Genomic DNA, 27500 nt, shown 5'->3' with positions numbered 1-27500 from the left:
ATCATTTCATGGCAATGAGGTAATTGGCGGTATATATCACTGCCAAAAATATGTGTATTTCTTTAAGCCCAATTGGGCGGAGCCAACTTGTGCAATTGTGGTTATTTATGCTTTTCCAAACAGGACGCAGACATCAATACAGACAAAGCTCGCTGCAATAGTTGTTGTGAGAAATGCGAAATTGATCAGGAGAACACATCCAACCTTAATAAACACCTGGTCAAACACAAAACATATCTGAAAGCTTTAGTGTGTATAATAGCCCCGTAGCAAAGGTGAGCACGCCTGCTGCCAACACGGAATAAGTGTAACCCTCTGTGTAGTGCGAAACGGAGACATCAACAACTTCTTCCCCATCTTCCGGTAACTCATTTACTAGTTGTCCAAGTTATGTGATGATATGATGTAACTGGGCTTTTTTCACTGGTGCCCCGACTAGCCAATAGGGGTCGCTAACGCAGTGACCAGGAAACAAACCATGAGCTCATGTAATGAACATAGATACTGTAGGACCATTATTAAGAACATAAACAGAGTTTGATTTATAGACAGAAGCAGTCTTACAACACTGTAAACAACAAGCCAATAAATACTTTGTGGCAATTTCTGTCGGCTTCCTTTCTAAATCTCATTGGCCCAGAGGCCAATGCCCCGCGGCCCGGTTGAGAACCCCTGGGTTAGAGCACGCTTCAAAAAGCAGGTCGCAATCGCAAGTAAGCGGTGTGTGGGGGAGGTCACTGGCTTTCGCATCCACTCCTGGCTGATCCGGAAGTGCTTTACTTTTAAGGCAGACTTTCAATGTAAAGCAGGCACACACGAGACACGCAACACGTCAGGCCGCGTCGTGAAGTAGAAAGGACACAAGTCAGAAGATTCGATTTCAGGTCCTGCATATGTGGTGGGTGGTAATGAAGGTTTACAGCAGTGCTGGATTTTTCAGAGTGGCTGTACGCAGCACGGGTGTGAGTGCTCTCATTGGAACCACAAACACCCTAAATATCAGTTAAGACATACGGCGGAAAAGGTTGTTTGTATACTGAGCAAACTTGCAAGAAAATTTGAATGGCGCCCTAGTGCTATTCAAGATAAGATAAAAACACACACAGGCACTATTCTGGATGTGTACGCATTTGGGTATAGTTCTGTGTGTGTGTTTGCACGCGTGTGTGCGTGCGCGCGTGTGTGCGTGTGCGTGTGTGTGCGTGCGTGCGTGCGTGTGTGTGCGTGTGCGTGTGTGTGCGCGTGCGTGCGTGCGTGCGTGTGTGCGTGTGTTTATGAGAGGGCTAGACAGAAAGTGTCTATCTGAGACAGGAAGTGGTGGCTTCCTGTTCCATGTTTGGCAGAGAGCTGCTCTTGGGCTCGATGGAGTATCCTCACTAACCCCCATGTCCAAAGTTTGACTTAGGTTAAACCAATTCCAGTAAACCAGAAGGATGTGTTTCCTACCCTGGGCTGTATTTGACTCCCCAGCAGAACGCTCCATGGCCTCCCTTACCCTACTACTATTATATTTATACTCCTCGCTGTCAGTGGAAAAATGCCGTTTCAATTAATATCTTATAAGGAATAGTCAAAACGACATATGTGTTGGGGCTGTCTATGGAAAACAGCATCCACATTTTGTGGAAACAACCGAATCATTGTGTGGCCCCTCATCACAATGTTTCAGTGCAAAAGTTGGCCAGCACATTAATCATCACAGAAGGTATTATCCAGGGCTTTCCACCGCTGCATAGTCAGCCCCAGTCAGCCCCAGCAAAGCAGTATAGGCCAGGGGTTTAACCAGGGGTATTGAGTGGAGTGAAAGACCGTGGTGGCTGATGATGAAAGTCAAAAAAATAAGATGAAGGTGATCAATAAAGCACTTTGGCTTCCAATAAGCATGTCTTGCTGATTGCTGCCAAGCACATGATACGCTCACAGCGTGACAATGTGTGACTGTTCAACGGAACAACACTGATTCTTAATGAACCACATTGACTTTGCAAATGTTACAGGCCTCACGATAAACTTACAACTAAAACACCAGGACACAGCTCACTTTGTGTTTTCTCTCTATGCCTCATGTGTGCAAACATGAAAAATGTTTCCCTGTGATATGCCCTCTTGCGCTCTCTAAAGTGGAATTGATAGTGACTGTGGCGCCCCTTTCATGAAGTGCGCAGACGGCCTAGCACACGCATGGTATTTGTAGCCTGTGTTTTCCTGAAGCGCTGCTGTGGACGAGCAGGTCATAAACCCCCACGGAGCCTCAACATTTCAGAGCTGTAAAACACGTGACAAATAGCTGAATGTATGAAAAGGTCATTTTTGTGTCAGCTCGTGCAGCAAATACACTTTAGCTTTAACCCTGTCCACTTCCAGTCTACCTGACAATGATGACAGCCCTGTTGACCTGTAAAAGAGTACACCAGAGCCTCAGGATGACAGAAGTGGAAGTGTATGTGTGTGATTCAATTAGCCTTGATTGATGTCCTGGTTCTACGGCCAGGCTTTTATAATCTAAAGGTTGTGTTTGTGTGCGTGTGTTTGTGTGTGGGGTGGAGGGTCTTGATAAATGTAAGGTGTGTAATGTAGGACGGCAGAGTGTAGGATTTTCTATTGCAATTGAACAATTTAATGAAACAGATTTCTTTGCATCAAAGTCATTGTTAAATGTCAAAACTATATAAACTAATATGAACTACATTTTGATGATTTGGGTGAATCAATGTGATTGCCTAAATAAATATATGAATGGGTCATGTTTGGTTGTGCTGTAGCAGAGGAAGCACTTGAACCAGATAATATCGGGCTTGTTATGAAGAAAGATATTGATAGACATGATCTGAGACAGAATATGAGCGTTAGCTGTGAATTTGAAATCCAACAATTTTTCTCAAAACTCAGACTTTATAACAATATTAAGAAAAAAAGGTTTTAGTCATCCCTCCCACAAACACACACACACACACACACACACTGGATGTCGGATGATCTGGTATGTGTCCCATCAGTTTATTGGCTGACGACCCAGTACTGCACTACAGACCACAATACATTTGATACACACAGACCAAAATAGAAAAATGCACACACGCACGCACACACACACTTCACAAAGAGAGAAAGCCAGAAATACAAATGGACAGACAAACAGAAAGGATGTTGTTTTCATGATGCAAGGGGCACATAAAGATTAATTAATCCCTCCTTCCAGACATACCCCATCCTTTTCTCGCCACGCTCCACTCTTTCTGGCAGATGCATTGCTCAAAATGATATTGTCACATGCAAACATTGCATTGCATGAGCTACCCTCTCTATCGCTTGCTCTCACTCCCTAGCTCACTACGTTTCTTAAATTTCACTCACTCATTTGTACAACCCACAGCACTTTTTGTACAGATGGTCATATTCCTTCATATGACCATCTATACAATTTATATATTCACCCCCCCAGGGGTCTCTCTCTCTCTCTCTCCCCCCCCCCCCCCCCCCCCCCCCAACCACGCTTCCGCAAACAGCTGGATAGTGTGTGTGGGGATGCAATGAAAGCACGCACGCACACACACATAAACACAATTACGTGCCATATGACAATAACGAGAACCGTCTGACGAGGAATCCTTGGTAATAAAATGACGTACTACTGCGCAGAGTCGTTGAGCTGGTACTCGCGAGCGCGGCTGAAGCACTCCTGGATGCCCGCGTCGGACCACAGCCGTATCATGGCCCCGGCCAGCTCCGGGGAGTAGGGCTCCGTGTCCTCCATGCGGCTCACCACGTCACACACCATCTTGGAGTCCGCCTGTCATCGGAGAGAGAGAGAGAGGTTTTGGAGGTTACTGACTAATGTACCGGTATGCCTGGCTCACGGACGGCCTAAAGGTAGTTACAGGACATTTGGAATCTAACACAGAGTATTTTCGCGAGGAGTCAAACGCCAATACCACTACAATAGACGAACCTGCACATTAGGGGAAAAGGACTGAAGAGAGGAGGTAGAAGATAGTGGGTGTGGTGGTGGAGGTGGAGAAGTGACGATGGAAGGTGGAGAATCTGTGTATCAGAAGTGTATTGTATCTTGTGTATTGTATTTTACATTACAGACCATACATGAAAGTATTTTTTTGCAATATAGCACAGAACTTGATTCATTGGGCATTTTATTTCAATCTACTTACATAATAAACTGGCACAAGCCATCTAATGATCTAGCAACGGACGTCTTGTGTTACTTGGCAACAAGAAAGGCAAAAAAAATAAAAGCAGGAACTCGGAAGGAAAGAGAGCTATCGGCTGCTCTCTGTAGTGATACTTTAAAGGCACAGTACTTCAGGAGTACTGTAGTACTCCTGAAGTAGAATATGTTTGTTTTGTGTGTGACAAAACAGAATGGTCAGATTGGAAAGCAAATACACAGGCCATATATTTATACTGAAATCAAAAATAGTCATTATTAATAGTCCACAAACTGGCTTTGGGTCTGCAGTAGCGTTCAAAATAGAACACATTGGCGTGATTGATCGCAGACCACATGATCTGCCTTAAACACCCCAGTGGATTATTTATAGAAAGCAGAGCAAATTGATAATCATTCTTAGAACAAAAAACGTATTTAGATATTTCCCAGAGCATATTTATGCGGGCAGTTGAATTAGTGTGTGTGTGTGGGTCGTATTGTTGAGTGTGCATCCCTTATGACTCAGCTGATGAAAAAAGAATTAACATTATGCACAGAGGGTAAAGAGGCCACCCTCATTATTCACCTTACCTTGACCCTGATGGAGCTGTCCATCTTTCCCTTCCTTCTACAACCCCTCCATCACTCACTACCAGCACATCAATAGTCCCCTGTCTGTTCTCCGTCCACTCTTAATCATCCCTTTATCCCTCAACAGCTGCCTCAGACTGCCACTCACTCTATCATCCAGGGCTGATGTCGCTCAGAAGGTCGAGTGGGTTAGTTGGTAACCGAAAGGTTGCTAGTTCGATCCCCGGCAGTGTTGTGGTGACCCTGAGCAAGGCTCCTCACACTAACTGCCCCCAACGAGCTGGCAGTCGGCTTGCATGGTCGACTCCACCGTCGGTGTGTGGATCAATGGGTGAATGACAGGCAATATTGTAAAGAGCTTTGGATAAAAGTGCTATATAAAGGCAGTCCATTTAGCACTTACCTTCATTACCCTCCTTTGACTTCTGCTGTTTCCTTTGGGTGTCATGCTGACTTCCTCGACCCATCTCTCTCTCATATTCCAATGTCCTTGCCTCACTACCTCCCCTCTCTTTACATCACCAGTTGATCCCCTGTTCTCATCTTTCGCCCGTCCTCCTAATCGTCCTTCTGTATCCATCACACCCTGACCCGCTCTCGATTCCTCCCCCCTACCTATCTGCTCTCTGTGAATGTCATATCAAAGTCGTATCAAAGTAATTCCTCATCATTGTGAACTAGGGCCACATCATTCAGTTCAACGGGCGGCCTCCACCATACCAATTATCAGCCGGAGGTACTTGTAGATGGATACAAGTCCATCCCAATACAAAGGAAAAGGGAATCAAATTACAATATATGTAATTAAATAGCATAATATTTCTCTAATATTTCTAATGTTTCTCATGTCTTCCTGGCTCATTAACTGTTGTTACTTTCATCAGCTGTAATTGCTAGGCAACCATGTCAGCCCTTTTTTGGGTGAACAGATCTTGTCGAGCCCTACAGTTGGGAGGGTGTTCCTTTGTGTTCTATCTATCTATAGCATTTACATATTTTTTTATATTTCTGTTAAAATCAAGCTTTTTTCGTATATAAATGGCTTTTGTTGAAAGTGTAAAGACTTGAATGGAAACTTGGCTAGAGGGCTACCAAGAGGATGTTAGCAAAAGGTGCGCATGTTGGTTGAAGAAAGTGTGTGTGTGTGTGTGTGTGTGTGTGTGTGTGTGTGTGTGTGTGTCTGTGTGTCTGTGTGTGTGTGTGTGTGCACAGGATCAGACCAGAGTGTGTGCCAGTTCTCACAGTATAAAGAACTGGGCAGGGTGCCTCAGAAACACTTTAAACCCACAGGCCTGGCCAAGAATACTGTCTGAACCGGACGTAATGGACAACCTAAGAACTATGTGTTTATGTATGTGTGCTTGTAAATTAGATTGTAATGTACCCTTCGAGACGCAGGAACCCACTCAAGGAACACTGAAGCATCACTCATTAAATGTCGAATTGTATGAAGCAAACTGACACCCTAGTCTAGAAATGAATCTATCTTATGATGCTTTCAGTCTTGTGAAAACCAGAAAGCCCAGAGATATGGGTTACAAAAAGGATAGCTTTAGTAAAGAACTAATGTGGCGCACCTGCTATGAGGTGTCTAAAATAATATGCTGTATGTGTCATGTTATGTCTTGGTCTTTACCTTGTTTAGTGTTTGTTCTCCCCCTGTCCACCAGATATCTTTTACTTTTCCCGCCACTCCACAGGTCCTGACATTACCAACTGAAATCACCTTATTCACTCGAGCGTCCCTGTCAATCTCCCCAGCTGCACCTCATTCCCCCATGAGTCTCTCCCATTACATACCAGTTAACCTTTTTGTTTTTTTCATGTCCCTTGATCCTTGTGGTTCCCACATTGTAAGTGTTTTTCATGAATGTCAGTTCATGAAATAGAGATTATTGAGTGTCTTTGATGAAGGCCCTTTTTGCTAAGTTTCCTGCAGTTGTCTGCACTTGGGTCCTACCCCTTCCTTGTTCCTGCTGCCCTGCCAGCACCCCACAGTGACACTATGTGCTGCTGAATTGGTGTACAATGCATCGCATCGTTTAATTAGAAGCCTTAAGACTGATCCGGTCCTGCATTTAGACAAATAGCCACACAAAACATACACACACAAAAGGCGGTCAATCACTTTAGTTTGAGCCATGTCTGTTACTCCGTAACAACACATTCTCAGCACACGTCTATTATTTTAGCCCTCAGCATGTATTTCTCTACACCTCTTCTTTTCATCCAGAGGCACACACACACACCCTCATCCTCCCCGCTCTACTACGATAAAATAATTCCAGCCTCTTATTACACAAACAGGACAGTCAAGAACAATTTGTCCAGGAACCTTTTGGCGTAAACACTCATGTCACCCTGTCGTGCTTCTATTATTGTCCTTCTCTTTCTCTTCATCCTCTCATCCCCCCTCTTCTCTGACGCCCCCCTCCCTTCCTCCACTACACCTCACCCCCTCATTATCATATTTTCTCTTCTCTTCTCCTCACAATCTCTTATTAGCCTGCTCTGTTCTCGACATTCTCCCTCTCTACATTCCCTTCGTCCCTCTCCTTTTCTTTCCTATCTTTTTCTCTCGACTCTCTCTTTTTCCATCTCTCTGGCCTCTCCCTATTCGCCTGCCGCCCGAAAAACTCCACTGCATCATGTGACAGTCAGCTGCTGTTGCCATGGTAACAGGCTTCCTATACCCGGAATGCGGTTTCAGTCTGTCTTGAATTCCGTTTTTTCTCATCTTGCGGAGAAAAAGATTTACCTCTACATACTCTCTCGTGTGCTCCCTCTCTCCAACTCAAAGATGTTTTGGGTGAACATGCTGTACTACTCTGCACACCGCCATCTTTAAGGTGTGTTTGCACCCAATTGTCTCGCCACCCTCTCTCACCCAATCAAGATTTAACTATTGAGGTGATTGAATATTTACCTGTTTTTCAGCGCACTGTTCAGCCCTCAGTGGATCCAAACCAATGTTTATAGTGTGTGTATAGTGTACATAATTATCAAATACACACAGACACACACACACACACACTCACACACAAACATACACACAATGTAGGAGTCAAAGCTAGGCAAAATCAGAGCTAGGGAATTTATATGATCATGTAATCAAAGCAAGGGGCAGCCATGATGACCACCTGTCTGTAAAGCCATTGTGGAAGCAACCGACATGTAGTACCTCAAATCGCCAATAGGTGGCTTTTCTGAGTCAATGGGAGTATTTGTGATTTCAGTCTCGTAATGCAAAGCCAATAATTGCTTTCTTTGTTTGATTGTAACTCAGTGGCTGGGCTGAGTTTGGTTATGGATGTCACAGACACTACGTCCATATATTTTTTCTTTTTTACAGTCTATGATCTTAAGAGAGAATAGAATGTGTCGAGATGGAGGAGGGAGGGAGGGAGGGAGAAATTCGTTAGAAAGGATAAGGAGAAAGAGGAACTACAGGAAGAGAAGTGGGGGGCTGGTAGAACTGACTTACAAATGACGAAAGACATAACACACACACATTTCAGTATTTGTGTGTGTGCACGTGTGTGTGATCTACACACAGTAAATGTAGGAAGTTATTGGTCGTTATCGCCGGTCCACAATAACCGAGGATTTGTGTGTGTATGTGTCTGTACTGTAATCTGTTTGCGATTCTTTGTATCCGGTTGTACATGAAAAAAAGGGTTACAGAAACACATTCAACTTTGGCGCAGAACACTAGCCAACACATTCCTGTCCGTATTTAAATCCATTGAGTGGAGCTTAACACTGTACAAAGCTTAACAACCGAACCATGGAGGACAAGAAATGAGGTCATCAACGAGCGGTATGTCAGTGACCTACTGTTTGAGACATTGAAGAAGTTTGATCCGAAATCAGGAGTCAGGAATCACAAGTTTCCAGTCCGAAAAGACCATAGAGCCAAGATGCAATGTTCACTCCTTTATTTGTGGGCTCACGCAAGATACCAACAACCACCACCAAGAACATCCGTGATCAAACAACTTCCTTCATTATTTTTCCATCATTCTTCCATGCTTCTTCTCCCATGCTTGTTCCCATGATTGCCCTCCCATCATTAATTTCCCAAGCTTGTTCCAATGCTTCTTGTCAAGTCATCACAAAACACTGTATATCAAAGCACATGACAAGGGCGTGGCTCTCAGTTACCCCCAATCTTTACTTGTTATTTGACAAAAACGGCAAAAACCGACCCCTCAGTTGCTCCGTTGATCCATTGCTTTAAAGGGGACATCTCATACCACCAGGTGTGAGTGTGATTAGCCATTACAAGATTGTTTGAAAATGTGCAGCATTGTGACATCACAGGTGGGCGTGTCCATCTAGATGTGTGACGGATAGATGGACACGCCAACCTGTGATGTCACAATGCTGCACATTTTCAAACCTGCTTGTAATGGCTAATCACACTCACACCTGGTGGTATGAGATGTCCCCTTTAAGAACAAAAGGGGGGGGGGGGGGGGGAAGAACCATATCTTACTGTCAACATGGAGGTTCATGCACTTATCGTCCTGGATGTGAAACAATTAAACTAAATACCGAGATCCCACAGAGACAGATGTCTGGCAGGGAGGAGGATGAGGACAGGATACTGGCGAAACATATTCATCAGCTAAAACTGGTGGTCAGAGAAAGGGACCTGGCAGGGAGGGGTGTGGGGGCAGGGATAAGGTGTCTTCAACTAGCAGTGGGGGTCAGAGACAGGGCTGTGGCAGCACAAGGCGAAACCGTATCTATCTGTCAACATGGAGGTTCATGCACTTATTTTCCTGGAAGTGAAACCATTGGACTCAATTTCGAGGTGTTCTGACTACGGGTTACCGGGTGGCTCAGACAACCACATCCACACCTGCTCCATTCATGCGCAACACCATTTTCCCCAAAGGGACGGACAGTACAGCACAACAGAACCGATTTAATATCCTGCCTGTCAACTAAAGAGCAGTCGCTGTTTATAAGAATTAGAAAGGGAGAAAAATGGCGGGATGTCCCAACCATCTAAATGCACATTAACACACACACGCAAAAACATATAATGAAACACGGTGTGTGGGTTTGTGTGTGTTTAAGGTGTTTCTTTCTTAATTCTACTGCCCCATGCTTGACTTCCTGTAGTTCCTCTTCTGCTTATCCTTTCCAACGGTTTTCTATACCACTCCCCCGTTTTCTACCTCCTTGCCTCCCCCATCTGGACCCACTCTCTCAGTCTTCATCTACCTCTTAAACAGACACACTCATCGCACCTGCAGTATCTGTCTTTATCGCCCTCTTTCATCTTTCTAAAATTAGCCCTGATAGTGTTTCAAGTTTCAACCAAGCGTTTCCCACCCAGAGAGCAAGATCCAGAGCTCAGAGAGCAGGTTGAACCGCCGCGCAATCTACTGGAGACGTTTCACACTAGAGTCCCTCAGGCCCCGGCTGTACAGTGAGACATCGCTGGCTCACCACACACACACACACACACACACACACACACACACACACACACACACACACACACACACACACACACACACACACACACACACAGAAGTAGAAGAAAAACGTTGCCGTCAAAAGCGTGAACTAAACACAGGCTGAGCACGGATGCGTGCTTATGTGTGTTAGCAGCTGGTTTAAACCCATTTTAAAGAATTAAGTGTGCTTTGTCTCATCTCCTATTATGAAAAATATCATCATCTTCATCAGGTCTTCTGTACTGTTAACATCGATATTATATTCATGCATGCCAATGCATACAATAATGTCTGTGTTAGAGGGGAAAGAGCAATAGAGAGAAGTAAAGAGATGAAGACTTTGTTAGGGGCCTCCTCTCCATAAACTGTGTGTGTGCGTGGAATAAAGACAGGAAAGGAAAACACAGCGTCCAATCTCATGAGAGGTAAGTGGTCAGGTGACCACACGCCTGCACTATCCTTTAGAGGAGGCTAGTGAGGGACGTTGCTAGGGTAACTGCTTGGTATCCTAGAGACTGGTATCCTCGAGGGCTTAAAAAATGTATGAAAGAGACACCCAAAGGGAGAGAGAGCCGAACCATCATCAAGACACCATTCAAACTCCTATGTTTGTGTAAATGTGTGTGTGTGCTTGTAGTATGGCTTTTTTTGTTGCCTCGTTTGAGAAGCTTATGACGGTTACAACATAAGAGTGGCTGAAATACATTAGCATATTTTCACAGCGATAACAAACACACTTCATTTAAATATGTAAGGGCCTTATTGAAAAATAATCACACAAAGTAACTGGACATATTTCATTAGGATGATGGCATCACTATGCTTCTCTTCTACACAGATCCTCTGATCATGCACAAACCACTACGACTACTACCTACTGTGTGTGTGTGTGTGTGTGTGTGTGTGTGTGTGTGTGTGTGTGTGTGTGTGTGTGTGTGTGTGTGCGTGTGTGTGTGCAGCTCTAGTTCCTAGCCATCTCTGCCAAGCAGAAATGCAGAAAGCAGAAATGGTGCACCAGCTGCCGCACGCAGAAACAAACACACACACATACACTTCAGTTCTGCTTTTACAACAAGTTTATGTTCTCTCTCTTGCATTCTCTCTTCCATTACCTCCTTGTAATCAACCCCCCCCCCCCCCGCCCACACACACACTTTCTATGAGCTACCGAATACAAATTTGCCCACACACGTAGAATGAGCAAGAGAGGGAAAGAGAGAGAGAGAGAGAGAGAGAGAGAGAGAGAGAGAGAGAGAGAGAGAGAGAGAGAGAGAGAGAGAGAGAGAGAGAGAGAGAGAGAGAGAGAGCGAGAGAGAGGGGAGAGAGAGAGCAATGGTGGGGCATAACTCTGAATGCACCAGTGACCGCATACAAGACTATGGCATAGTGGTCCATTTTTTTGGAGAGACAGAACAGCTCACAAAGGGCCATTAACGTTCCCTGTTCTCCATCGCCCACATCTCCCCCAGTCTCCCCCTCTCTCTTTCTAATTACTGACTGCTCTCTCATGTCTGTGCTTCTCTCCTTAAACTTTGTTCACTTTCAGTGACCAGGAAGTCAAACACACTCAACTTTACTACTTCTTCACCCCTCATCCCCACATGATGAGGGGATGTATATTGACACGCTACTGCTACATTGTACATTGTAGATTCATCCATGGGATTTTGATTCAATGACCGTTTAATCATAGGTCTATTAAACACCGTGAACAATGTCAAATCGTGGTCACAAGCTCCCGGTGCGCGAGAAGTATTCTTGCTTTATCTGACGTGCAGCCAGCCAGCCTTACGCAACAGATGCCTGCTTTGGTGTCCTTACATCACGAATGACATAAATGAATTCCTATTCTGTCAACCGTCTCAATGATTAATGAGATAACTCATTTAAGAGCTTGGGGAAACAAACATGGAAGGACTGACCAATAGACGGTCAGAGAGATGTCTCGTAAGCTGTCCATGCGATTTAACATATGCTCACACACACAGTTTTGCATAAAGTTAATAATTGACAATGGATAGATAACTGGGTTTAGTGAGATTGGGATATCTATGTGTGTGTGTGGGGGGGGGGGGGGGTATTATAAGAATCCTATTAAACACAAAATGGTGGATGTCACTTCATAACCTCTCCATCTCTCATAAGCACTCCTTTACTTCCTCGCTATATCCCTGTGTGTCGCTCTCCTGTACTTTGCCATTCTGAATGTTAATCGGCCCTTTTCTGTTCCTTCTTTTTCCCTCACCCATTGAGCCATGTTCTCTTCACTCTCTGTGCAATTAAAACTACAGACATATATAGGGTTATTTTATGTTCTCATGTCAATGTTCTTCTCTGTACATATACACTAGTGGACTATATAAATACACTTCTATAGATAATATACAGTATATAATATACTGTTCTTTATCATGTTGTTTTTCCTCTGAACTTTTACACTTATAAACCATATAAATATACTACTGTGGATGTATAGTATATATACACTTTTCTTAATTGTTTTCTTTCCTCTCTTTACATTTACACTAGTACACCATATAAACACACTTCTATAGATATACAGTATATAATATACAGTACTGTTCCTCTGAAAATGTACACTTATACACCATATAAATATACTTCTGTAGATGCACAGTATATATATACTTTTCTTTATTATGTTTTATTTCCTCTCTATACTTAAAATACTTCAACAGAGGTAAGGGCTGCACAATTTTATCGTTCTCGTATCAAAATCGGCAATACGCATGTGCAATATTCGTATTGCTGGACGCTGGTGATAGTAAAAAAAAAATGTATGTAACAATGATTATCTACAAGAAAAATCTGTCAGATATAACATGATTAACTCAGATTGAAGGGTTCTCGAATACATAGAGTTTGTTGCTAGGGAGAGTTTACAGCGAACCACTGACCACTGATCATGTTGATCAGCTTATGATCAGAAAACAAAAGCAGTCGTAGACAGCCCCCGCTAGTCGTAGAACAGAACTGGAAACTGGGCCTCCCACCATGCAATTTTAACAAGATGGATGGGGGTGGCTGGGTCTTGCAATACACTATCAGGGCTAAATTTAGAAAGATGAAAGAGGGAGATAAAAAGAACGACGTCAGTTGTATGGAATCATTTTGGTTACAGAAAGGAGGTTGAAAAAAACGTTATTTCAAACGTCAATTGCAATTGCGCCTTCCACAATTGTTGCCACAACAAAAGGCAACATGACATAATTTTCCCATTTAATTTGTCCCATCTCAATATGTATCCCAGAAAGACAAAATATCGCAATACAATCTTTTTCCAATATTGTGCAGCCCTTATAACCGAGTATGTAAACTCCAGCCACTCAAGGCTGACATGGACCATTGACATGGTGCTCTCGTTGATCTTTGTCTCCCTCTTTTTTCTCTTTCTCTCACTGCCTCTGTTTGTATCTCAGGTGTCCCTGTTGCTATAGCAACCTGGCAGGCCGCTAAATAAAATCCTCCTGTCACCAGGAGCACCGTGCTGTCTTCTGGTTGGACACAGCCACCCACCACCACCCACCCATCCTCGCACGCACGTACGTACACGGTCGCACACTCACAAACACACACACACCCCCAAACACACACACAAAAAATACTTTGGCCACCAACACATTCTCCTAGATATCCTCATGTGTAGCCCCGTAAGCCATGTTTGCTCGAGCAATAAAATTACGAACATATTAAAAATAACTATACATGTCGCCGCATGTTCATTTTCTAAAGACAATATTTGTGGTAGCGCCCTCATATGCACAATGCGCCGTTGTATGTACAATGTTCCGCTGCATACTGACATTCTAATGCCGCTAAGGCTAATGAGCGAGCGCGGCGAGCTACTAGTCCCTGGGCCGCTTTGAAGCAGACTTGTGATTGGTTGGTGTTATTGGTTGTGAGTTATGGCGCCCCCTGTCGCCGAAGAGGTCCTTTACTTTTCGGAGGCCTGCTTATGCGCGTTTTTCTATGCGTGTACCATGTCTGACAACCCTGCGTTGTTTGCCTCCGGAATGGTTAAAGTCAGTGGATTTTCCCAATTGACTTCCATTGTCAAATATTGCTTGGTGAGTACCTGAAACAGTGGTCATTTTAAATTGACCACTGTAAGCACATTTTGTTAGCTATCAAAAAAAAACTTTCCCCATTATCTAAGGGGGAGGTCCTTGATGGGCAAACCACATTTTTAGCCTCCGGGGTTCTCTGAAGCGGACTTTGGACTGGTTGATCAATAGCAGCTCATTTGCATAATCAGATATATAAAATGGGGCGCGGTTTGCGGCTGTATAGGTTTGACCACTAGTTATAGCAGCCCTGTGGTCATAGTGGGTCAAAACTTGAAACTGAGGTATGTGGCCTAGAAGCTGAGTTTGATCACCAGAAACCAATGATGTTGGGTGAACATGCTCTTCTACTCTGCACTGTGCCATCTCTTGGGTGTATGAGTTGAGGGATTTATTTTCCTATCACTCTGAATATTGGCACAATTTTTGTTTTACCTCAAAGGGCGGAAATAATCCAAGGTTGTTTGTGCAATCTATTTTAATTTTGTGTTTCCTGAAGGTTCATGGCTAAAGCAGAAGGGTTTCAAAACGTCAGTTGGCAGATTGGAGGGGATAATAAATTAAGTTTCAACGTCACCTTGACCAACCTGTTCTATTCTCAGAGAACTTAATAGAAACAAAATGACACGTCTGTGTTTTATCACCATGCCTCACTCTTATGGGATTTTTTCATTTATTGCCTCTCTCTCCCTAAAATAATGACCACTATGCCTCCCTCTCTCTCTCTCTCTCTCTTTAATTCAAATAACGTTGAATGTTGAATTCGTCGTCACATTGATATACTCCTCCCTCAGGCAACAGGCACCGCAGACCTAAATGTAATAAGAGGTAGAAAGAGGATAGCGCCACAGAGTTCAACCACCGTCCTTTCACAAGGCTGTAACAGTACGTCTCCTGGTATTGATCCCTGAGGACTATTACAGTTATCAAATTATACAGTCCAGATTAATATATTTGAGCAATATAAATGTCTACAAAATATTGTTTTTTAAATATCCAACACAAATTAAAGGCAGCAACACACTTATATTACAAAAGTCTAGGATAATATCAACAAAATAAACTCACAGTGCAATCCCACCAAGGAATGCATCAAAAACACCTCTGAGTTCACTGAACAACAGCCTCATAAACCCACTGTACGCCTGCCAAACACTGTACCACCCAACCACATCCACGTCACAGATTGTGCTGTCTGCCTGCATTGCATTCTGGTGATACACGTGGATCGGGGGGGGGAAACCAAAGCATTGTTAAGCCCCTGTGGATAATCAGTGGTGCCGTTAAATTGGTGCAATGGGACCAACACATTCCGCTGTTTGCTGGGCCGGCGTTGGGTCTCCGTGTGTGTGTGTGTGTGTGTGTGTGTGTGTGTGTGTGTACCCGGTGGAATATAAGGAAAGTTCGCCCGTGACCATTGCTCTCACCCAATCTTAGCCGTTGTGATGTAATATACTCTGACATGTTTCGCATGCTTAACCCTCTTTCCAGAACACAAACTGCCACAAACATTTACCTGTTTTCAATAATATCTCGGTTAGTTTTGTACGCCTACTTGTTGCTATTACGTTCTCTGTAGATACCCTGGGCTTCCACTATTTCTTTCAAATGACTAACATGGCACTCATGTTGCTATGACCCCTTCACCATTATTTATGTTGATCATATCATATCCAAGAATAGAAGTATGCGCTTTTTGGAATTTGGTTGTTTCATCATAAATAACAAATACATACTAGCCGTACACTAGTATAACGCCATACACCATTTTTTTTTGGACGGCCCATGTATCAACCTCTTAGTGATAAAAAGTTTTCAAAATGATCAGACATTTTGGCATCTCTCTAACTTAGGTGAAGTGTCATCATTAGGTTCAGTCACTGAGACAGCAATGTTATCCTGCTTTAAGATAATTCATCTTGACTCACATAAAGGTAGCAGGTATCTTAACCATATAAATAGCATTCTGTTAACCATCCTGAATCTCACTGGGCTTCATTCTCTCCTTGTTTCTTGTTGAGATTTTTATGTTGGTTTCTGCTAAAGGTTGTAAACCTAGACTCGTCAATAATCAAGCAGAAAGCAGGCTACGGATCTCCCATATAGCATACACCGAACGCTGCTGAACGCACCACCTTCATTGGTGGTGTGTGTCTGTAAAATAGAGATTTTACAGACACACTGTAAAATCTATTCAATATTTATTATATATAAACATCCAATACAATAATAACCAATGAACTGTCATATTTCTGACCTGCTTCTTATTATTTCTTATGCCCTCAATTTTGATAGGTGCAGAGGGCATCACCTGTTTTTATGTTAGATTATATGTTGGATTATATCGGTGTGTATTACCCAAACAGTCCATAGAACTTGACTCTGCTCTGTGTTCAAATGCCATCACGTCTTTTCTTAGAGGAATTAATATATATTTAACAAAATAAAAATCTGTGATCGGTATCAAGATCGGCCGGAAAAAATACCTGATCGCTGCATCCCCATTGAACACCTAATGACACATGTGGGCCCTGAGGAAAGACCAGTTGAGAACCGCTGGTGTAGAAAGATACGAAACCGCCATTTAAGTGAAATTGGGGTGATGGGGTATTCAGAGGCTATTGCAGGCAGGGGGTTGACGAGCGGGCTGACCTATCCATCACACCCCAGTTTGGACTCCCTGACCGTCCTCCCGGTTGGGGGGGCACACATGTTGTGTCCATAGGGTGGTGATTATGACTTGTAGAGAAATATCAACACACAGTCAGACAAACGAAAAGATGCATGCAGAAATTCACACACACACTGATATTCACTTTCAGATGCTCAGTAGGGCTGGTTGGTTATCTCCACTGATTTCCCGAAATGATTTGTTTCTGATTCAAACGCTCTGTAACTCTATGGACCGTTCAACATGTTAGCCATCAAACTGAGTACAACGATGAACACAACACAAGCACAAGCGCATAACACCCGATACATAATAGAGGAGGTAAAACTTGAGGTCAGAAAAGCCAGCTCGACACACGATGGTGTTCACCCTAACTTCCCCGTTCACCACAAATATATATATATAGCATTTAAAAAGAATATAGTCATCTACAGGATATACTTAGCTACAGATTATGCTTGGCTAAAGACCGGTCTATAGATAATCATAATAAAAATAACTAGGACTTTGAGCAGCGACTAGAGGTATTCACAGCCCACGCACAGCCAATCCAGCTACAGCCCTCTTCAAGCGATTCCCGGGGGCATGTCATTACTCCTAGATGCAACTGTGTCCTTGGCAGAGGCGGGTCATTTTTCTTCAGCACAGTCCTTTGTTTACTCCAAAAACACACACACACACACACACACACACACACACACACACACAGGTTTAATAGATGCAGTTTTTAGTGTTTTGTTGCATTACACTTAAGAGCATGTTCTGTAATTGATAGAGTGATGCCATGAAGATATCAACACAAAACCTTTTCCTCATGATAACGCAGGCGTCATCTTCGCACAGTTTCAGTTCCTGCCTCTTTCTGACGGGGACTTCTGATCCGTTTAGAGCATCAGCATTAGCATTTACTAAAAAACGTTAAACACTTCTTCAGGGGGGTGGCATCTATGTCCCCAAGTCGTCTCCAGGCCCAGACCCTTTCCCAAGTGTAATTGTGATTGATTGAAGATTGAAAGATTTGGATTTCCGCAAAAGTTTTCAATTTTTTATGCTATCATAAATCGTTGCTAAATTTAAGATCAGACAAGTCCATAGACCGCTTAAACGGATGAATGGATTAATAATAATAACAATCCTGATAATAACCATAGGTTATATATTCACAGATACACTGTGAATACCTGATAACAATCAGGCGTCTTCATCAAGAAACATAGGCCATTTAAGCCATATGACAGGGACCGTCCCCACACCATGGGGATGGCGTGCAGGTTCTACAAGATTTAAGGGAATTGGATATTGAAATTAGTTCTAGCCAAATAAAATGACAGGAGAATAAAGATATTGACTATACTACTGCCCCGCTTGTGATGGAGTATTTCCGTTGTGTAATATTAGGCCACCATGGCCACTGACAAAAGAGGATATTGTGTCACGATGGCCACATGACTAATGTTCGGGAACATTCTGGGTTTCACTTGCTTTTTAATGATCAGGGTTGACCCTGTTGTAAGTAGTATTGCATAATCTTGATTTTTCCACCTCAAAAAAATTAAAACATGTTCCAACCCTCACTTCCTCTATCCTGACCTAATATTCAAAGATTCCTTCTAGCATGTGTTAATAATCATGCTCAGACAACCATACAATCAAACTACAAAAGCTAGTAGGATTCTTTTTTGAAAATGAAGAATGGAAAACAGTTTCTATTCATCTTTTTGCCAATGCCAATACAGAGTGTGTCTCTAATACGTTTCTTTGTACGAGAACATAATATCAGTCAGCATTATGGCCTAAGGAGTTGGCCTTTAAGCTCCAGAGGGGACCCACAAAGCAGATAGAAAACAAAATCTTACCATTCATACTCCAGTTAATATTTATTATGATTGCAGACTTATGATTGATTGAATAATTGGGCTGATCGTTCAGCCATCGACACAAAATATTCTATAATACATAGGGGTGCCCTTGATGGGTTAGGGCAGTGTTCTCAACCGTTTTTGAGCAAACGCCCCCCTGACCTTACCCTGATCCTCTGGTTAAAATAAAATAAACCAACAACCCCACTCACACTCGTGCTATATTGCTTAAAGGTGTCATTGCATTGTTTTTTGCGGTGGTAACCAATAGCAATGAATGCCCTGTGAGTCGAGAGAGAGAGAGAGAGAGAGAGAGAGAGAGAGAGAGAGAGAGAGAGAGAACCTTGAAAAACTGACCCATTAACCCAAATTACCAAAATGAACTTACCCTAACCCTAACCGTAAGGGTTAGGGTAAGTTCATTTTGGTCATTTGGGTTAATGGGTCAGTTTTTCAGATTCTTTCAAGGTCCAAACAAGGTACAGCTTAATCTGTCTCGACGGATCTCTGAGGCAAAATGATTCAGCATGTCAAATAAGGACCAGATACCAAGCTTTAGAATGAATTAATAAAAAAATAGTGCAGCTTGCTTTGCAACCACACTAATATGACACAGAATAACACTAGTGTGGCCTGCTTTGCAACCACACTTTCAATAAAATGTTTGCGATGATTGATAACGTGTGGGATAACATTGTCCAGTGGGTTGCCTGTGACCAGCCCTGGGTGCAGGACTGTAGAGCGATGACAGGAGTTGGATGAGGGCAGTGGAAGACTGGAGAGCCATTGGCGATGGAGAGACTCTCTAGGTAGAGAGCATTGGGAGAAGATATTGACAGTATAAAGGAAGAGAGAGGAGGGGGATCAAATAACAGTCAGCACACACATAGACGCACGCACACTCAAAAAGCTTCAAAGGTGTGCAGTCAATGCTCGTTAACTTCCATGTATGGACATACTGCTTGCACACATGCAAGCAGTAGAAGCACACACACAGTAGTGCTGGGCGGTATATCGGTATGAACGTGAATATCGGTATTATGTTATCGTATGATATACATTTTACTATACCATAGATAATGAAATATATTCATGCATTCTAATTTTGCGTTCATATTGTTTTGTTCGAATGTCACATGGTGATAGTAGTTAGTAGCTTCTTCAATTTGAATTTTAATGAAAACATACTGTTTCGGCAAACAATAAGCATGTTGACCTATTTTGTAGAGTGAGGTAGCATGCATTCGTTGCACGAATGTAGCAACAACAATTGTGTGTAGGCAGCAGCTGTTCGCTAACACAGTAAACAACAAAAATAAATCGACACACTTAATTTTATAAATGAGAAAACAGGCAGACAGGCAAGTAGACATTGATGATGATCCCAATCAGGAAAAAGACAATGAATTGTTTAAAAATAAAGGGTTTGGGGTTTGGTTTGGAACTGGTTTGGTTTGAAGATCTGCGACCACGACCAAGAGACGATACTTTGTAAGTTGTGTCGCCGTGTTTTTTTAACCAGAGGTGGAAACAACAGCAACCTGGGGAACCACCTGAAAACAACACATGTCTGTCAGTATGAGGATTACGGTACACCCGAATGCGTAAGTTAGCACCGTTAGCCCCAGAGCATGACTCAGGACGAGTGCGACTCGGCCATCAATTAACTCATTATTCGCTGCTGGTGTTAAGCGGCTGATGGTTCCCAAGCTATCTGGTTCCCGATCGCGTGCATGTGGCGGGCACGAGCATATTTACCCACATTCATATTACCTTTATTCAAGTTGAATGAACCTTTAACACCAAAACAATTGCACAATAAAAAAAAAATGTTTCAGCTCCGTACTTTGTCAAATGCCTTACTCTTTCTGGTTATATAAGGTTAAAATACATATTTTACCTTAAACTAATGTCATTTCAGACACACACACACACACACACACACACACACACACACACACACACACACACACACACACACACACACACACACACACACACACACACACACACACACACACACACACACACACACACACACACACACATACAGCTGTGGCCTCCATAGTCCCCTTCCATTGTGATGGCTAAGCAGGGCTGAGGACAAATGTCACATGCAGCGTGGCTGATCTCCATCTGTCCATCTGAAGGGGCTCAGTCAAAGGCCAATACTACGTGAAAGGGCAACAATGACTGGGTCAACTTGTCAATTTCTTTGCAGCTAATCTCAATATCTCACACTCACAGAGGTCTTACGAATCACTTCCCCAAGGCCAACGTCACACAGACAAGCGTATGCAATACGATTTTGGACTGTCACACAGTGGCATTGATGGAAAACTGGGATAATCGTCCGTATTTGTAGCACTTGTGGAATTTGGAGTAACTGTAGGTGTAACTGTTTTATTAAGCATAACTCTATAATTACAATTGATCAAGCATATATTTAATAACCAAGGCAAGGGGGAGTAATCATCATGGAGAGTTCATTTGCAATACAATCTGGGCGAGTAGTGGCCATGTTTGACTGTCTTGCAAGGATGCAAGACAATTAAAGGAATCTACACCTGAAAGAGGACAGGAGATTGGCTTGGCCTGAGTATCACACTTCGTGGCTACAGTGGCAATGCAAATACCTTAACTTCAGTTAGAAAGTAAACACAAAGGTTACTGAATGCTAGTAGAGTACAATCAATCATAGTCAGTTAGTCAACTCTGTACGCCTTTACCTCATATGGATTTTCAGAAAATGATATATCGCTACTTTGCTATATTTCTTATATAAATTTTTATAGTAACCTAATATGAATGTTTTTTTAAATTATTTTTACATGACATAGACGTCATCATCACAGAGAAGATGCTCACATCATGCGGACAGAAAGACAGACAGACAGAAACACGGACCGGCACAGGCAGAGAAACCCAAGAGGATAATTAGCCGGTTTCTATAACAGCTGTGGCCTTGAAGCCGTGGCCCTGTCAATGTGTTTCATTAAGAGCCACAGCAGGCAGTATATAGTACAGTTAATGACAACCACGATGGGCATTATAACAGGGACAATACTAAACAATTCATATGACACACTTGATGGTGGAAAAATACAGCAGGTGTGTATTTTTCATGACCTTTCCTTGTCCTGTCAAAACTGAGAAATATACTCACACAACCTATTTTAATAAAAAGACTCATGTTTTGATGGTTTGTGTGTGTATATATGTGTATGTGTATATATATATATATATATATATATATATATATATATATGTGTGTGTGTGTGTGACTGTGTATACATTTATATGTGTTTTGGTGTGGGTGTGGATGTAAATAACGTGAGGCAATTTGATCGGACTGCCTGGCTACAAGCCCTCACACACACAGATCCACAAATTCTGAATATACAACATGCTGAAAGCATACACATAGGGTCAAGCTTGGCTAAACCCAAAGGACCGTCAACTTTTTGAAGCAATCACCATAGAGACATATAGCAGAACGAAAAGCAGTGCACGAATGCGCGCACACACATACACTGCATTGCACTGTTGCTATAAGCTTCTATTTTAGGCCGCTAGTATACTCCCAGACCCAGGCCCTTTTAACTCATGACTGGAAAATAATCACAAAAACATCAGTATAAATTGGTTATCAAACTGATTTCTTTACAAGATAACAGATATAAGAGATTCCTCTAGACACCGAAGAGCAGTTATAACTTAATCACTGCGTTGATTGCTACCCGGCAATAGAGATGATGAGGCCCTATCACAGTCATGATAATAATAAATAAAATAAAAATCTCAGAGCATCGTTTTTCATATAATAACAGTTATACAAACCTGCGGGTTCCAACAAGTATTATGCTGACTGCCCACTTCTGCCAGCAGTCAGTCAGAAACATCCAGCTTACTCACAATTTGTGTTGGATCTCATGGGACATGTAGAAGTAGACACATGCTGCCAACCATAGCCACTCCCCCTCCACACACACACACACACACACACACACAGACACACCTACACACACACACACACACACACACACACACACACACACACACACACAAAAAGCACACCACACTAATGCTTCTACACATTACTGTCAGTACATGTTTTGCAGCATTTAGTGGTATTAATGCTTGTATGTGGTTGTAAGTGCTAAGGTTAACTTTCAACCAAAAATATGTTATGATATTCACTCCTTCCACGTCATTTAATCCTCAAACAGGCTTACGCACAACTGGCAAATGTTTTTCAATCTAAATCCCTAATAATCACTAGAAGCATGTGCACTTCTTCACATATAATGCTTATTCAACACCTCATCAAGGTTTGCCTCAGAAGCAGTATTCGTATAGACAATGGAGTGCAGTCATGTCCCATGTTCCTTCATGTCACACGACCAAAAAAAAACAAAAAACTGTTCAGTTAAGGACTGTTGGCTGAGAAACCTGCTTGAAGCTTTGTGTGTGTGTGTGTGTGTGTGCGCGCGCGTGCGTGTGTGCGTGCGCGTCTGTGTGTGTGCGTTTGGCGCGCGTGTGTGTGTGTGTGTGTCCATGTCACACCACCATTAGACACGGTCTTGCGGAATGTGTTGAGAGGAAGACAAAACACAGGGTTGCCATAGCAACTGGTCAGGCCCAGAGAAAAGGCTGGTTGGACGTGGGGGGGGTGGAGGGAGAGAGAGAAAGGACAGAAAGCACAAAGAGTGATAGCTGCTAAATAGCTGCTAGTTTAATTTCAACATGTCAGTTACATGTGCCTACCTATCTCAAACCACCGCACAATTAATTTAAATATTTAGATATTAGATTTTCATAAATTCATGGCACAAGGGTGACAGGAATGAATTGCACTGGTTCTGGTGAGATTATCCTTTTGATAATGTCATAGTAATGTATGTCATGTTTGTCTATGCATGGCACACAGTCTTTTGCCATACACGGACAGCATTTTGATTAATGTCTAGGCTAATTTGTCAACCAATCTTTAAAGTTAGGTATTCATTGGCCTTGATCAGCAACCTCTCTCTGTAGTGGAAGACGAATGGTTCCGACCACTCGTTACCTTCTTAGGTCCACGCTATCTCCTTCCAGAACATCAATATTTTACAGACGTATGCATGCCTCACTTACGGTGTGTACACATATTGAGCCTTTTAGATGATAACGTCACATTCATTTGTTATACGAGACATCTGGAGTTCCAGTGCATGCCCCATGTCCATGTTAAGTTTACCAGTGCACTTTATTGATCAAAACTCACAACACAACGTTGTTCTCCATCGTACAGAATTCACAGGCTCACACACAGCAGAGCCCCTGGCTGCCCTGTTTAGTTATATATTCTGATCCTGGGGAATCCAGAAATAATAGGTACACATTATACTAAGGGATACCACTTGGAACATAGCCACAGCGAAGCATCTTAGATATAACAGCAGCATGGAGACGTATCGTCTGTCATTTGAAGCATTCCACGTTAGCGTTCTCCAGACCCCAAAGTATTCAGCAACAAATGGGCCAGCCTGCAGAAAGACTACAGCTGGATGTAACAACTACACTTTTCGTATTCTACAGAGCCTCCTACAACAGAAACGGACATGTAGCCGACTACGACTCGCCCCCAACGTTCTCCGTTAATCTGTGGAAATAAATCGAAAATATGATTTCCCTCCACGCACCATTCAAAGAGCTGACGCCACAGATAAGCTCATCAACTGCATCAGCTGCAGATGTTACACCATCTTTTAGAGATCTCTCGCGTCTCCTTGAGAGAACAGCAGAGACGGACAAAGGTGCTAGAAACGTCGAAGCCTCTATGTTGGAAGGTCAGATACAAAATAAGTAGGCTGTCCTTAGAATAAATATTTGTCATTTTCATAAAATTCATCGAAAGCTGCGTTGTAAAAGTCAAATGTAATATGATCAGCTATAAAAACACAAAGACCCTAACCTACGAAAATGCATAAATATACCTTATGTTTATTTTTCTTTTCTTTTTATTAATTAAAAGTTTCCCACACTCACTCAAGCCACAGCTATGTTTTCTGCTTCTGGGTATACTGGCCACCTGTCCAAGCCCCAGTCCAGAACGGCAGTATGTTTGGTAACAGTTCGGTGGCGAGCAGCTCCAAGCCTCCAGAGAAAGCACCACAATTTAGCTCTTTGCAGGCCATGTATGCTGAATTTCTGGATGAAGATGTGGAACATGGTGGCGGCGACCCCAGCAACCGAACCGCTTTGCAGATGAACCTCTACTTGTCAGAACCACTTATCCCACAAAGTACACAGCCACTACTTTCTGAAAAGAAAAGGATCGCTTCCCGTGCTTGCAGAAGCAGCACGAGCCTAATTCTGTGCACCGTGAACAAGTGTAGATAGACAGCGACTTTCCCTTTTTAAAAGAATGGAAGCCATGGCAGGTTGTTAAACAAATGTTGAGGAATGCTTTATTCACTAGGCAATTTGGCTAAAGCCTTTCTTTGTTGCCGTTTTATGCTTATTATGTTATTTCTTTTGTTCAGCCTAAATGGTTTAATTAAAGAAAATTAAAAATGTTGCATTGGTTCCCTTTCAATAAATGAAACTAAAAACAAACTAATGAAACGAAAACTGCTACACACACAAATTCCTTATTGATACTGTGACACAGCCCTTCTAATGAAAATATAAATACTCTAATTGTGATTAAATATAATCCCTGCTGTAAAATAATGATTCTGTGTCTGTGCTGTGTTTGTGTGTGTGTTTACGTGAATTTGTGCGTGTTTGCATGCTTGTGCTTGTGTGCGTTTTCTTCTTGGTTTATATAACACAGCAGTGTGCACAACTTCCATGTATTCGTGTGAGCCTAAGTAGGATCATACAGAGGTCAGGTTAGCTATTCAGTCTATCTGTAAATTTTGTTGCCATAATGTAGCCATCACGATCAACACGTTAAAATATCTTGTGACAGATTAAAACAAAACAAACAAGATCACACTGAGAGTTGAATGTCCTTAATGTGAACCAACAGGGTGGTCATACTTTATATTTTCTATTTTCACTAGTGTGGTTTGCTTTCACAAGGCCTAAAATCAAAAAGTTAAAAATAGTTTGAAAGAAAGATAGACTAAAAGTTATTTTGAATACCAGTTAGATATGTGGCAAGTACTAATTAAAATAACCCCCTTCATTGCATGGACATTTGGGAGCCCTTTTTGGTTATGTTTATGTTGGCTCAGTTATTGATTGAAGTACGTATGAAAGAACTGCTGCGGGCCAAGGATTTGAGCGTTGTGACGACGGGGACTGAAGCATTTCCCAAGGACTAACCGGCTCCTTGTACATTCTTATATTATCAAAGTAAACTGACATAAAGATGCACCAGTAAAACTTGTTTGTACTTGCCATACAAAAAGGACCAGTCAGATAAACATAGAGCTCAACATGAAATACACACGCTTCCAAAAATACGTATTCACAAGGCATCCCACTTCTACTTCCAGTTCGTCTTAGTCTTTTCCATAGCTATGCTGGAAAAAACAACTTTAAACAGCCATGAATTTAACTGAAGAATGTACTGCTTTCCACAAGTCAAAGGCCTGTTGCGCTCAATTAGGGTTTAATTAAGATGAGTGTTGTTTTTGTTGTGCTGCAGAGTTCCATAACATGTTCAAAACCAGCCAGAATGAACCAAATCAAGGGGGGCCTTCTTCAGGGTATTTCTGCATTCCAGCACAGTTTCTGGACCTTTAGTGTAGCAACAAGATTGATGACGCGTTCCTTTGATGCTAAAATCAATAAATATTACAGGGTTATGCACTCATTTTCTATCTAGCGCACTGCCAGGAAACGATGTAAGGCTTGTTAAAAAACACTAAGAACCCTGCTACAGATAGACATCCTATCTTAAAATCTCCATTGCAAAAATGGCGCTGGGAAATACAATTTCACCAGATTTTACACACAGTAAACCTAGGTTTCAACTACACAGAATTTTAGGTTTTTATTTCATATTTTTTTCTATATTTTTATAAATATATTTGGATGTGGAGATTAACCAAAGCGTGATTCTTGAAAGGCTGAGCTGTCCTTTGTCTATGCTTTTCTGCTTGGCTGCAAAACCCTGAGCAAATGAGCTTGTGCAAAAACCATGACTACAAATTGCTGAATATGTGTTCAGTACGGGTGAAGTGGCCAATTTACCACACATTAACTGTGTACACTGAACAAACTGCATGAAAAGTACATCAACTGTTTTATAAAGTGTGAAAATAAGCAATCACTTTAGAATGTAACTTCTTTAAAACTCAAATGACGGTCAACAAGGCAAATCCAATACCTTTTTGTGTAACAAACAAAAAACCGAACTAAGTAACTTTTACCTAAACTTACCAATGCAACTTATTCACAGGGTAACTAAATACCGGCCTCATTCTGTCATTTCTTGAACAGCAAGCATATGTATACAGTATTTGTGCATGGTTAGCATATGTGTGTCTTTGTTCCACATGGTTGACAGTATTGATGCAATCTGGTATGTTAGTGGAACATTAACTTCCCTTTCATTAACATCTCTTACCAAGGCTTTCTCCGGCCTTTTGTCATCCATATACATTTAATATTTGGTCCAATAAGAAAAAACAAAGAGTTCAAAAAAGTATCGCTTTG

General features: G+C 42.2%; 1 protein-coding gene across 2 annotated transcripts in view; it reads right to left on the bottom strand.

Moving 5' to 3' along the window:
• The window catches only part of LOC307080653 (guanine nucleotide-binding protein G(o) subunit alpha), a 65180-nt gene that overhangs the window by 17580 nt on the left and 20100 nt on the right, over positions 1 to 27500 (bottom strand). For both annotated transcript variants that reach the window (XM_079743457.1, XM_079743456.1), the window contains exon 4: positions 3630 to 3790. In XM_079743457.1, the coding sequence (XP_079599583.1) occupies positions 3630 to 3790 (161 nt within the window). The remainder of the gene's footprint in view (positions 1 to 3629; positions 3791 to 27500) is intronic.

The sequence above is a fragment of the Pollachius pollachius genome (assembly GCF_949987615.1).
Source record: "Pollachius pollachius genome assembly, chromosome: 9".
Classification (NCBI taxonomy): domain Eukaryota; kingdom Metazoa; phylum Chordata; class Actinopteri; order Gadiformes; family Gadidae; genus Pollachius; species Pollachius pollachius.
Note: the sequence above shows the minus strand (reverse complement) of the source record. Positions and strands in the feature narration are given on the sequence as shown.